The sequence below is a fragment of the Eleutherodactylus coqui genome, chromosome 6 (genome assembly GCF_035609145.1).
Source record: "Eleutherodactylus coqui strain aEleCoq1 chromosome 6, aEleCoq1.hap1, whole genome shotgun sequence".
Classification (NCBI taxonomy): Eukaryota; Metazoa; Chordata; class Amphibia; order Anura; family Eleutherodactylidae; genus Eleutherodactylus; species Eleutherodactylus coqui.
The window spans coordinates 152340430-152355724 of NC_089842.1; the positions used below are offsets into that span (position 1 = coordinate 152340430).

A 15295-nucleotide genomic window follows, 5' to 3' on the forward strand; every position below is an offset into this window, starting at 1 on the left:
TTACACTACTTTTGAAGAGGTAAATAAATTCCCATATGGGTTCATATCACCCATGAGAATCCATGCTGCTCACTTTGGCTCTATAGTATTTATATAATAGGGGATACATTTTAATCTTGGTCCAACCCCTTTTTAAAGGATATGTATACACTTGCAACTTTTTTTTAAATTGTTTCAAAATGAAAGGGGTTGTCTGAGACTTTACTATTGTTGACCTGTCCTCAGGATAGGTCATCAATAGTTGATCGGTGGGGTTCTACCAAACAGCTGATATTAGGCCAGCCGTCATTGCAAACAGAGCTGGAAGCAGATAGCTCAGTCCACAATGCAGTAGACCAGGTTGGTACTGAAGGCCAAGCTCCCATTGAATTCAAGCGGGGCCATTTCGCTACAGACAGAGCTGTCTGCTTATCGTTCTATCCGCAATGACAATGGGGCTGGCAAACAGGATCCCGAGTGGTGGACCACAACTAATCACTATTGATGATCTATCCTGAGGACCCCTTTTTTAATTTTGAAGTTTATTCATTTCATGCAAAAAAGAAGAAAAAGCCTCTGCTTTTTGTTATTCCATCTGCTAGTCTTACTGCTACAAGCCTCTGCGGTATTAAATGTCAAACTTAATTGGAAAAACTCCACTCTGTTTGAAATGAAGGCAAGAAGGATATAAAGAACAAATCTTAAGCTAATAATCCCCTAGATACCATTATAAAAGTTTAAGGATAATGCTAAATGGAGAACTCTTATATAGCCAAAGGCTCTTGCTCAGGGTTAAAACAAAAGCACAGGGGACAAACTATAATTCTGGGTGGAATTAGTCTGTGATCAGCCCGATATATTACAAAAGAACCAGATTCATGAATATTCCCCCCTTCAAATTCATATTTAGTGGCACTCTTGGTAGTAATTTGTATATGTAGGTAGATCTGTCACCTTGCTATTTTTTGTGGACACTACTTTTTGTTTCCCCCCCCCCCCCCCCCCCTGATTTTTTTGAAAAACGCTTCACACCCCTTTACACAAAAGATTAAGGCCTCATGTCCATGGGCGGGTTTGATATGCGGGTGACCCGCAAATCAAGCCACCCATAGGCATCCATGGACGTCCGCAAATTGCATGAAAGCATGCGGATTTGTTTTGTGGAACTTTCGGTATGGAAAAAAAAAAAAAATGCTTCATTTTGCTGTGGATACCGCACGGACAGCTCCCAGTGAAGTCTATAAAAGCCGGCCGATCCAATTGCGGATGGGCTGCGGATACCGTGGGAAAGCAGGAGTTAAAGTTGTTTTCTTTACTGCGCATATGCGCGGTGCAACGGCCTGCGCTTCTGCACACATCCATAGTGAAAAAGAAAGAATGTCCGGACGGGACACTGGAGATCTGCACAGGTAAATGTGTCCTCAGCTGCTGGCAGGGTGGGATTCCGCTGCAGGCTTTTGATTGGTTCTGGTCCGGCTGCTGAGACCCAACTAATCGCTAAAATGAATGGGCAGAAGCTTAGCACTATGCCTGTTCGGCTGTCATGGCGAGCGGTGCATGGGCTCCACAATTTCTATAGAGGCATTACATAGCTCCGAGCAATGACGGAAACAGCCGAACGAGCACAGTGCTCAGATGAGTGCTTCTGCCCATTCACTTAGTGAGTGGTGGGGGGGGGGGTCTCAGCAGCTGGACCCCACCAATCAAAACATTTGACGAGTCACTACGACCTGTTATGTTTGAAAAAAAGATTAGTTACCCTTTAAAATTGGAAAGTCATCCTACAAAAAGTCTCCCGCGTGCGGAATCCAACCAGCCTGTGGACATGAGGCCTAAGAATAGTTCTTTTCAGGTCCATCTATAACTTCAAGATGTTAGGGCTGGGGCTACATAGAGACTTTTTGTAGGATGACTTTCCAATGTAAGGATGCCTACCCACTACCATTTACGTGTTAACAGCGAAGTTTTTTTCTCCAGCGTTTTTTTTCTCCAGGTGTCTATAGTACTTGTTAATGCTAAAATCGCAGCATGGCCAAATCGCGATTTCGCGGTAAATTGCGATTTTGCCACGTTGCGATTTTAACATTAACAAGTACCATAGACACCTGGAGAAAAAAAACACTGCAAATTTCGCAGTGAAAAAGAACTGTAGTGGGTAGGCATCCTTAAAGGGTAACTAATCTTTTCTTCAAACATGACATGTCATAGTGACTCGTCAGACATTTTGATTGGTGGGGTCCAGCTGCTCAAACCCCCCACCACTTACTAAATGAATGGGCAGAAGCACTCATCTGAGCACTGTGCTTGTTCGGCTGTTTCCGTCATTGCTCGGAGCTATGAGATGGCTCTATAGAAATCTGTGGAGCCCATGCACCACTCACAAGGATAGCCGAACAGACATAGCACGAAGCGTCTGCCCATGCGTTTTAGCGATCGGTTCAGGTCCAGCTGTTGAGACCCAACTAATTAAAACTTCTGATATGTCGCTTTGACATGTCAAAAGTTTAAAAAAGGTTTGCTTAGGCTGCCTACACATGAGCCAACGTGTGTTTTTCACGGCGATGCAAGGTGTTTTTCCAAACATCTTTTTTATTTTAAACTTTTGCAAATATTTTTCATTACAAATCAAAAAAAGAGAAAAAAAACCATAATCATAAAATAATGCAGAAATAAAATACGTCTTAGGCCTTAGTCACACGGGCGTTTTTTCTCACGATTTGCGAATCGCATGACGAATGCGCATCCGCAAATCGCGTGACCGGGGCCAAAAAGTCGCCCGAAAAATCTGCTCCTAGCCGCGTTTCATTAGAAACGGGCCGGAGCTGTCCAGCGCATTGAATTCAATGGAGCCGGCAATACAGCCGGCTCCATTGAAAGCAATGCGCTGCGGGCGAGCGCGGGATGAATTGTCGGGAAGGGGTTAAATATATAAGCCCTTCCCTGCAATTCATCCAGAAATGTGTAAAAATAAAAATAAAAAAGTATACTCACCTTTCCGCTGCAGCCGGAGTTCAGCCGCGGCCGCCGGCAGTTCTCCTGAACTGCTTCTCTATAGTATTCAGCAGCCGGGGCTTTAAAATCCCCGCCTGCTGAATGAGCTGCCTCTAATTGGTCACAGCCTGACCAATCAGAGGCAGCTCTCACTCACACACCCATTCATAAATTTATGAATGGGTGAGTGACTGCTGTCTCTCATTGGCTCAGCGGGACCAATCAGAATCACATGTCTGCAGTGCAAAAGAAAGAAGATCCGCACAGAACCCGGAAAGATAAAAAAATGCCCTCGGCCGCGGGTAGGGTCAAATACCGCTGCGGGCTCCCGTGGGCAGAATCCGACCTGCCTGTGGACATGAGGCCTAAAGAACACCAAAAATAAAGAATCTCTGTAATGTCCCACCCGTTCTGGGCCCACCATAACATAATATGGGCATAAGACAGTGTATCAGTGTTCCCCGCTCAGTGTTTAGCATACAATATGAAGCACTGGGCGAGAAGTTAGCGATTCTCAGCACTGATCTGCCTGTCTAAACATTCTGCATGAGCGTGAGCGGCTAGCGATGACAGCCCTCTCTTGCGCAGTCGTTTAGACGACAGTCGTTCCATGTAAATGGAGCATAAGTGGTTTTATCATTCCCCCTCATCACCCGTGCCATGATACAGTAGTCATGTAGTGCAGTTTGGCCTCACCATTATCATACTGGTAAATGACTGACTGCTCTGACGTGTCCTCCTGCAGAGTTCAGTCATTTTTTAATCTCTTTTGATTAAACAGAAAAAACAAAAACATTGAACACATGATATGTACTCACCTTGCAAGCTTACTGAGGCCCAGCACTTGTTTGTTTGGTAGATAACCTATGTGAACCTGTGAAGATTAAACATAAGTGGGAAATAACAGACTCCTACTTATAGATACATTAGAATCCTTGGGAAAATTATTAAAAGTCAAATCCATAAAATGGTAGATTGGATAGCGACCTCCAGGGTCATCGGGTCCAACCCCTTGCTCAATACAGGATCACTAAATCATCCCAGACAGATATTTGTCCAGCCTTTGTTTGAACACTTCCATTGAAGGAGAACTCACCACCTCCCATGGTAACCTGTTCCACTCATTGATCACCCTCACTGCCAGAAAGTTTTTTCTAATATCTAATCAATGTCTCGTCCCTTTCAGTTTCATCCCATTGCTTCTAGTCTTTCCTTGTACAAATGAGAATAGCGCTGATCCCTCTGCACTGTGACAGCCCTTAAGATATTTGTAGACAGCTATTAAGTCTCCTCTCAGCCTACTTTTTTGCAAGCTAAACATTCCCAGATCCTTTAACCGTTCCTCATAGGACATGTTTTGCAGACCGCTCACCATCTTGGTAACTCTTCTCTAAACTTGCTCCAGTTTGTCTTATTTTTCTTTAAAGTGGGGCGCCCAGATGTAGGACTGCATTTCTCCCTCTTAAATGCAATTCTGTTAGTTACAGTCCACTGCTCAAGCTTGTATTGATCTTTTTGAATTCTCTCTCTTCTATGGTGTTAGCTATCCCTCCTAGCTTTGTGTCATACAAAGGTTCGAAAAACATAAAATCGAGAATCCCCGTGTTATGCACCACCCCTCAGGACCTGCTACATATGGCATGTTCTTTTAAAAAGCCACTCTGGTGACATTTTATTTTTATTCATTAGGTAACTAGTCCTCCAGTATATAGAAGTCTATTACTACTATTACTATTATAGAAGTATTACCTTGTGCAGTTATTACTTTATATCTGAAACTTCCTGGAATCTTTCTCCATAGGTGGGTCTTGTGTTCTCAGACTGAGCTGTTTAGATTTACTTGGGTTAATGTGTTCTCAAGTTAGTCAGTTTTTCAGTCAGCGTACTTCCTGTGTGATGGACCCTACCACACAAACTCCTTTAGTGGGGGGGCACATAAACCTATCACAGTTACTGCTAATGATTAGAGGCTCCTGTCACACAGTTATAATGGAGGAAATAAAAAATTCAGCCCCCAAACTGTATGGTTATGGTCTATAGCTGCTTTAGGTGAATATACAGAGTAGTGATAATTGGTGTCCTCCCACCAGGCAGCGATGGTTCAGGCTCTATCTACTCATGTAAGGACGTGTCAATGCATCAAGAGATTGATAGTACAGAATAGTGAAAGAGAAAGCGGGCACAAATCTTAACATGAAGATGGTGCCTGATAAGTATCTGACAGAAGGTTGCACTGCATGGAAGAAAGTGCAATATATAAAGGAGATGGCCACAGAATGACAGGCAATCAGCTGAGGGTGCAAGGGTGGAACAATGTATTTTCACTGCAGTAGTCCTTTAAGGGAAAAGTTTATTTCTGGGTCCAAGCTTGCAACTTTCTAACATATAAACTATTAGCAGTCAGAGCTCAATTTTTGCAGATAGAAGCCCTGAATACAATACAAAGACATGGAAATTAAAGACTGACCATAGCCATCACTTGAGGGGGAATACTATTTTATTATTCAATTCACTGTAAAAGATATATGCCGTAAGTGGGGACAGAATTTTTTTAATTTTAAGCAGTTTTCCAGGACTTTAAAGGGGTTGGTCCAGGATGAGAAAAACATGGCTGCTCTCTCCAAAAAAGGGCACACTCCTGTTCCTAGGTTTTTTGTATGGCATTGCAGCTCAGCTCCACTGAAGTTAATGCGAGCTGAGTTGCAATACCAGACACAACCCTTGGACAAGGGTGGTGCAGTATTTGGAAGAAAACAGTTTTGTTTTTCTAACCCTGGACAACCCCTTGAAAAAAGAAATTCTAAGGCCTAATGCCCACGGCCGCATTTCCACCGCAGAATTCTGCAGCGTGAAATAACCCATGGCATGGCCTATTTACCACGGGAATACGCGCGGCCGGCTTCCATTGTAGTCAAATAATACTGTAGCACAGTGGAAGTATAGTGTGAATACGCGCCCCGTCCGCCACTGGCTGCGTCATTGCGGGAGCTAGGCAGCGGATCCGGAGGCGACTATGGGGTCTTTGGGGGGGGCGCTGTAATGGACTCCACTGCGGTATTCCGCATAAGCCCTAAGGCTTATTGTGTAAAATAAAGAAAAAATGCATAGTTACCTACTTCAGAGTTTCGCTGTCCAGCGTTGATTGGAACACAGAAGAAGTCGGCAGGTGGCCACATGTGCATTACATCAATTACAGGTTTCAGCGGTCATGGAAGAATCGCTGTGTAGCCTGTGTTTGGCTGAGCAGTCATTTGCACAATAAACAGCATGGGACTGTTAGGGCCCATTTAGACACAACGATTATTGCTCAAAATCGCTCAAAAGCCATCTTTTGAGCGATAGTCGTTGTGTGTAACTACACTGACATTGTGCAGTTTTTGTTAACCAGTCGCTGATCGTTGTCTTTCAGCATGCTGAAAGATCAGTGATCAGTTATCACGAATTCACAGTGGTATACAGCTGATACTATTGTTTCAGCTGTATCCCGCTCCCTATATACAGGCGGAGAATGAAGAACAGAGTTGTCCAGCTGTGTTCTGCATACCCCACTCGGAAGGGTCAGCTGAGCGCTCCGAGCAGAGAACAGCTGGATGCAGCAGACAAGCAGCCCTGCTTGTCTTCTGCATCCCCCGCTCAGAGCGCAAAGTGATTGCTCAACGTTTGAGCGATCATCTTGCACTGTAAAGGCACACTACGATTATCGCTCAAAAGACATCTTTTGAGCGATAATCGTTGTGTCTAAAGCAGGCTTGTGCCTGCTTCTTCCAGGGTGTGAGTGGTGGGTACTGGGGCGTTCCAGTGCTGGGCGGGGAGCTTCTGAAGTAGGGGAATATTCATTTTGTTTTCTTTATTTACATAATTTTAAGCCTGGGATTTTCTATTTTTAAAGTCCCAGAAAACCTCTAACTATATTACTATGCTGGGGATTTTGAGCTCTGACTGCTATAAAAATGTATTAAGAAATGAATCAGCAATGTTTGCAGCAATACTGACACCACAGTATTACCTTTCCAATGAAAGGAACCAGATGATGTTCACACATGGAAAACATGTCGATATCCTTCACAATCACCATCTCGTCATGGTCTTCATCAAAGATGGCATCATTCAACACATCTAGGAAAGAAAAGAAATATTTTTTGGACACTGCAAACTGAAAGGAAGGATTTACAATAAAGGTATTAATGTTGACCCCGGAGGTAACTATTCTCAAGGTGGATAAGTGAACATGAAAATAGATCGTATTCATTCTATAAGATTCTGCATCAAGTTAATATACCAGAGCATTATATAGTCTGTAAGGGCAGTATTATAGTAGTTATATTCTTGTACATAGGGGGCAGTATTATAGTAGTTATATTCTTGTACATAGGGGGCAGTATTATAGTAGTTATATTCTTGTACATAGCAGGCAGTATTATAGTAGTTATTTTCTTGTACATAGGGGGCAGTATTATAGTAGTTATATTCTTGTACATAGGGGGCAGTATTATAGTAGTTATATTCTTGTACATAGGGGGCAGTATTATAGTAGTTATATTCTTGTACATAGCGGGCAGTATTATAGTAGTTATATTCTTGTACATAGCAGGCAGTATTATAGTAGTTATTTTCTTGTACATAGGGGGCAGTATTATAGTAGTTATATTCTTGTACATAGGGGGCAGTATTAGAGTAGTTATATTCTTGTACATAGGGGACAGTATTATAGTAGTGATATTCTTGTACATAAGGATAGTATTATAGTAGTTATATTCTTGTACATAGGGGGCAGTATTATAGTAGTTATATTCTTGCAGATAGGGGCAGTATTATAGTAGTTATATTCTTGTACATAGGAGGCAATATTATAGTAGTTATATTCTTGCACATAGGGGCAGTATTATAGTAGTCCTATTCTTGTACATAGGGGCAGTATTATAGTAGTCATATTCTTGTACATAGGGGGCAGTATTATAGTAGGTATATTCTTCTACATAGGGGGCAGTATTATAGTAGGTATATTCTTGTACATAGGAGCAGTATTATAGTAGTTATATTCTTGTACATAGGAGTAGTATTATAGTAGTTATATTCTTGTACATAGGGGGCAGTATTATAGTAGTCATATTCTTGTACATAGGGGGCAGTATTATATTAGTTATATTCTTGCAGATAGGGGCAGTATTATAGTAGTTATATTCTTGCACATAGGGGCAGTATTATAGTAGTCATATTCTTGTACATAGGGGGCAGTATTATAGTAGTTATATTCTTGCAGATAGGGGCAGTATTATAGTAGTTATATTCTTGTACATAGGAGGCAATATTATAGTAGTTATATTCTTGCACATAGGGGCAGTATTATAGTAGTCCTATTCTTGTACATAGGGGCAGTATTATAGTAGTCATATTCTTGTACATAGGGGGCAGTATTATAGTAGGTATATTCTTGTACATAGGAGCAGTATTATAGTAGTTATATTCTTGTACATAGGAGTAGTATTATAGTAGTTATATTCTTGTACATAGGGGGCGGTATTATAGTAATGTTCTTGTACATAGGGGGCAGTATTATAGTAGTTATATTCTTGTACATAGGAGGGCAGTATTATAGTAGTTATGTTCTTGTAAATAAGAGGGCAGTGTTATAGTAGTTATCTTCTTGTACAAAGGGGGCATTATTATAGTAGTTATATTCTTGTAAATAGGAGGGCAGTATTATAGTAATTATATTCTTGTACATAGAGGGCAGTATTATAGTAGTTATATTCTTGTACATAGAGGGCAGTATTATAGTAGTCATATTCTTGTACATAGGAGTAGTATTATAGTAGTTATATTCCTGTACATAGGGGGCAGTATTATAGTAGTTATATTCTTGCAGATAGGGGCAGTATTATAGTAGTTATATTCTTGCACATAGGGGCAGTATTATAGTAGTCATATTCTTATACATACGCAGCAGTATTATAGTAGGTATATTCTTGTACATAGAGGGCAGTATTATAGTAGTTATATTCTTGTACATAGGAACGTTATTATAGTAGTTATATTCCTGTACATAGGAGTAGTATTATAGTAGTTATATTCTTGTACATAGGGGGCAGTATTATAGTAGTTATATTCTTGTACATAGGGGGCAGTATTATAGTACTTATATTCCTGTACATAGGGGGCAGTATTATAGTAGTTATATTCCTGTACATAGGAGTAGTATTATAGTAGTTATATTCTTGTACATAGGGGGCAGTATTATAGTAGTCATATTCTTGTACATAGGGGGCAGTATTATATTAGTTATATTCTTGCAGATAGGGGCAGTATTATAGTAGTTATATTCTTGCACATAGGGGCAGTATTATAGTAGTCATATTCTTGTACATAGGGGGCAGTATTATAGTAGGTATATTCTTGTACATAGAGGGCAGTCTTATAGTAGTTATATTCCTGTACATAGGAGTAGTATTATAGTAGTTATATTCCTGTACATAGGGGGCAGTATTATAGTACTTATATTCTTGTACATAGGGGGCAGTATTATAATAGTTATATTCTTGTACATATGCGTAGTATTATAGTAGTTATATTCTTGTACATAGGAGGCAGTATTAAAGTAGTTATATTCTTGTACATAGGGGGCAGTATTATAGTAGTTATATTCTTGTACATAGGGGGCAGTATTATAGTACTTATATTCCTGTACATAGGGGGCAGTATTATAGTAGTTATATTCCTGTACATAGGAGTAGTATTATAGTAGTTATATTCTTGTACATAGGGGGCAGTATTATAGTAGTCATATTCTTGTACATAGGGGGCAGTATTATATTAGTTATATTCTTGCAGATAGGGGCAGTATTATAGTAGTTATATTCTTGCACATAGGGGCAGTATTATAGTAGTCATATTCTTGTACATAGGGGGCAGTATTATAGTAGGTATATTCTTGTACATAGAGGGCAGTCTTATAGTAGTTATATTCCTGTACATAGGAGTAGTATTATAGTAGTTATATTCCTGTACATAGGGGGCAGTATTATAGTACTTATATTCTTGTACATAGGGGGCAGTATTATAATAGTTATATTCTTGTACATATGCGTAGTATTATAGTAGTTATATTCTTGTACATAGGAGGCAGTATTAAAGTAGTTATATTCTTGTACATAGAGGGCAGTATTATAGTAGTTATATTCTTGTACATAGGAGCAGTATTATAGTAGTTATATTATTTTACATAGGGGCAGTATTATAGTAGTTATATTCTTGTACATAGGGGGCAGTATTATAGTTATACATTCTTTTTTTTGCTTTCTTATCACAGCTTCCCCTTGGAAATGTATTACACTGTAAATGTCAACTGTGACTGGTGTTGCCCTTTAAGAAAATGAAGTAAAATATTGACTTTTGGTATTCTATGGCTATTTTAGCAGCTTGCTATTTCCTTATGATGCTTTGCTTCTATCTATGAACAGAAGAGACAGTGATAACAGGACAGTTTAATTTCCTGTGTCCTGTGCACCTCATACAGGTACCATGGAAACACAAATGTGCGTCATTTTCCTTCTTTCATTAAGTTAATGACACTTTGAATGTTGGTTGGTCATGTTTGCTCCATATTGTAGCTTAAATGAAAGGAGGTGATGAGTTTAGGCTGACATCTAACAATTAAACCCAATTCTAGGGGTTTTGCTAGAAGTACAATAAACAGGAACATTGAAGTCGCACATGGTGCCCAATTTACCATTGTACTCTTATGAGTGTAAGTTAGAAAATAAAATGAAGCACCTGATTGGTTACTGTGGATTTATATATCAACCAACAAAATAAGGTATGCTCAATCCGGAATATTGTAATGTACAAATTACACTATATCTGCAAGGTAAATGATAGCCTCCTGGTGGTCATAGCCAGTACTACACTAATATAATTTTCACTGTTTTAGAACTCTTCTTTCTGCTATAGAAATTTTGCAACATTACACTTGTGTTCCGTGATGCTGAATATTGTGAAACTATTGAAAAGATATGTCATACAAAGAAACACGTCAGTGGTGAATATTATCTCACTGGCAACAGGTTGAAAGGTTGACAGAGGTGAATTCCTGGAATGTACAATGTTCAGTAGATAATAATCCTTGTGTACATGCACTCCACCGCTGCCTTTTATCAGTATACAAAGGATACCGTTATGTTGCCTTCACAATGTCCAAGTTAGTATTTCCTGAGAACTGCATTTTTTTTTATATGACTCGAAAACCCTTCATACAGTAGATATATAGTAGAGCTCACAATAATATACACTCATTGACAAATAATGCATCCAGATGGAAATGTCAGGTTACCGCAAAACTCTGCATGCAGATATGTAACTAATTCCAGTTGTGGTCCAATTACACACTGGGTCTTCCCACCAGAGGCCATAAAAATGTTTCCCCGTTGCCCCATACAAAGGCTCTCAGAGCCTACACTGTAGTGGCCCTCTTGTTGAGAGATTGTTGACCACTCAACACCTCTACGACGCGCGCAAAGACATTTTGCCCAGGTAACAGACTTCAAAAAGGGGCATATAATTGGAATGAGAGAAGCAGGACGGTCTTTGCGACAAATTGCCCGCCACCTTGGCTGTTCTGACCAGACTCTTAGGAGGTGTTGGGAGCAGTGATTACATGAGGCCAAGCACATACAACAAACAGGCTCCGGATGGCCCAGACAGATCACCAGTAGAGAGGATCGTGTAGGGCTTGTTACAAGAGACAACTGTTGTAAAATGGGTAATGAGTCATATACCTGTGTCCTTCAGTCTCTGGTTATCAGTTCACTTGCAGGAAACATTGATATTAATTTGTGGTTCAATACCCCATAGTTTGCAGAACTTTTTATTGTGCAATTACTAACAATCTTCTAAGCTTAAAGGGGTATTCCAGAGACGGGCAAAAGTTTCAACATTTTTCTACCGTTTCTACTTATTGCCATTATTGCAAACATCCATTTAATACTTACACTGAACTCCAGTACCTCTTTCTTACTGACCTGCACCACCACAACTTTCAAGCCAGCTTCAGATTTCCACATTATTTAAATTGGCTGCTGGAGAATGCAAGAACCACATCTCCCACAAGGCCAGTAAAACAGCGGAGCATACAGGTCCTAACCATTGGATACCAATGGAGAAGTAGGCAGAGGAGACCACAGGTAAAATAATATCTCTGCAGCTTTGTACAAGTTATAACATTATACTGCAAAATTATGGTATCACCTTATGAAGCCTATAACTTTCACTTGGAATCACTGGAATGCCCATTTAAGGGTTGTCCTGTTACTGGACAACATCCCTTCAATAGGACTGACTGTAAATAATAAACTGAGCATTACTAACTGCTCCTCTCCCACGGGGATCCAGTGCTACAGCCCCGCTGGGGTCCTGACCTCTGTTGCGGCATCATGTTCCTGAACTCCTGGCATTGTTCCGCTCAGGATGCGACATTGGGTGGATGTTAGAACTAAATGATGACCCAAAATGCGCAAGCAATTCAACTAGTGCTTGAAAAAGGTGTGTGTAGGAACGGCCAAGACATAGTCCTGACTTTTATCCTATTAAGATGCTGTGTTGTGACCTAAAGAGAGCTGTGCACAAAAAGCATCCCAGAAATATTGATGAACTGAAATGCGTTTGATGGGTGGAATGGTTCAAAATTTGTACATTTTATTTGCAGTTACAGGAAACACTTGTTGGAGGTGAACGCGACTCAAGGGGATCTACAGGCTATTGAATTACAGGTTCGCTTACTTTGTCTCCTTGCGCTGTGGATGTTTACGCACTGTGTTCATTAAAAGCCTAATAACAGTTTGTGTTATAAGTTTAGTGTATGTCTATAATTGGGATGTAGATAATAATCGAACATCGTTTTACTAGTAATCAATACAGAAAAGCCAGGTAATTCAAAAGGGTTCACTTACATGTTTACTTGGTACTGTTGCTTTGGGCAATAGCTGAATTTTCTTTAACCCACTTAACACCAAAGGACCTACAGTTACAACCCAGGGTTTGGGGTATGTTTGGATCTGGATCCCCCTCCATGCAATGAGAGTGACAGCTAACACTCACCTGCAACAGTCGGGATCAGGCTATTAACCCTTTAAATGCCCTGATTGGTATTCCAGGGTCCTGACCTCCACCCCCTCCCCCACAATGAAATTACAAGGTACTGTTCAGTTGCCATGGTAGCACGGGGTCTTCTGAAACCCCCAGGGCTGCCATGGTGGATTGCCTATAAAGCCATGCCTGTGGTGTGGCTTGATACACTGCCTGGCAAAACGCAGTATAATGCAATACTTTTTTTTTTTGTAGCCCATGTTTGCCTACAGAGCCTTCCTATGTGTTGCATCGCATGAAACCGCGTTTTTTTTTTATACTGTAAAGGCACTAAAATAAGCCCTAGCTGCATCAAAAAATGCCTATGCAATGAACGGCTGGGATTGTTTTATCGAGCTCTGGCTCAGCCAATCAGAGGCAGCGCTTCCTGCAAGCAGGGATTTACAAATCCCTGACAAGAGAGAAATGCCAGAAGATAACTGCCAGGGACCACGGAGAAGATGCTCCAGAGCTGACAGCGCTTCTTAGATGATGTGGTTTTTTAATGTTTTTTTTTAATGCAGCTAGGGCTTATTTTCATGGTAGGGCTTATAGTTCAAGCTTCCCCCCCGAAAATCCTCGCACGTGGTGCTGCAAAGTCGCACAACTTTGTAGCACCACGTGCGACTTTGTAGCGATACAAAATCGCATTACCGCCTTGAGAAAATGTAGCGATATCGCTGCAATTTTCTTGCGTCCATATTGCGTCACCTGTGTGGAAGCTGTGGAAGACCAGAGACTGAGAAGAAAGGGCCATGTCATTAAGCAGTTAAAGAAGGGAATCGAAGATTTGGAACAGCGCTACCCTTGTTCATAAGTTGTGTATGGTATTGCAGCTTGAGCATTATAACATCTTTGCTACTTTCTCTTTCCCGCACTGAAGTACTTTATAAAGGAACACAGATCTTCTATTGTAGGCAAAAGACCTATTCAAACTATGTTACAGAAAAGTATCATGGTCCCAAAAAAGGCCACCTTTATACAAAGGGACTAAGTGTACTTTTGATCGCATTGGTGGTCTGTGTGTTATCGCTGAATTTTCTCATGGCGATAATGCGATTTTGTGTTGCTACAAAGTCACACGTGGTGCGACAATCACTTACTTTCATCCAGATCGAACCATATGCCTGTTTAAACTACTCTCTAATTGACATTTGGAAAGACAAAGCAAAATTATTTTTTTTTGTTTTATGCCGCACATAAAACTATAAGTCCTACCCATGACTGGCCTTAGTTATGTCCTACATATGCGGTTGCACAGGGCACTGTCCATTTAGCTGTGTGGGAGCCCCTCTTTGGTCCACCCAGCTGGCCAGATGATCTTATTTCTCAGTGTGGCCGCATCTTGTGGAGCTACTGTACATGACTCTAATCCTAATTGATTCTAATCCTGGCTCTGTCTCCTCCCCTCTGAAGTTCCGAGGTGCTGCTGTCAGTCCATGCATCTGTGTTGTGACCTTGGTTCTGGTGCTGTATTTGTTATGAGCTTGGTTCTGGTGCATTATTTATTCAGTGAGCTGTTTTGGTGTGGACATGCTGCAACTTTGCTTCTTTTTGCACAAGCATAATTCAGGCCCACTGCCTATTAGTGCTATATATATATTATATAATATGTTTGTGTTTTGTTTTTCTTTTGACTAGAGTGCAAAACATTCTGCGTAGGGTGCCATCTCATCTAAGGCCAGCAGCGGTGCCACCCTTTTAATTAGAAATCCTCATCTACATGAAAATATTACAGTTGCCAGGTTAATTTCAGGATGCATTTATATTGCAGCTGCAGACACGGCGGCGGTATACGGTATTTCTCATTTCACCAAATAAACACCAGGTGCTGCAGAAGAAAGCACACAAAGCCCTTTATGTGACCAGTTCAAAGAGCCGAGTGACAGCTGCATGAATGGTGAGAGTGATGGGCTGCTGCTGCCGATGCGTCCAGGAGAAGGGAAATGAAATCTATCTCTATAGAAACAAGTCTCTTCCAATGAATGGAGTAACATTTTATTAAAATATTTGAGCAATAAGAAAATGGAAGGGATTTCTTAAAGGTAAAAAAAAAAAATAGTGATCACATGAATGTAACATAAAGCCAGGGTTGTCTAAGGATAGGTGGCAGATATTTCTTTATCCAATCAGTGAAAAAGACTTTACATTCATGGGAACATATTCCCCAAAATGAGTGTAGATGGAACCAGTTGGCAGATCGGTGAAG

General features: G+C 40.7%; 1 protein-coding gene across 1 annotated transcript in view; it reads right to left on the reverse strand.

The window, feature by feature from the left end:
• The window catches only part of GCH1 (GTP cyclohydrolase 1), a 40814-nt gene that overhangs the window by 11990 nt on the left and 13529 nt on the right, over window positions 1–15295 (reverse strand). The window contains exons 2-3 of the mRNA XM_066608000.1: window positions 6977–7086; window positions 3789–3844 (exon numbers count right to left, since the gene is read on the reverse strand). Coding sequence (XP_066464097.1) covers window positions 3789–3844; window positions 6977–7086 — 166 coding nt within the window. The remainder of the gene's footprint in view (window positions 1–3788; window positions 3845–6976; window positions 7087–15295) is intronic.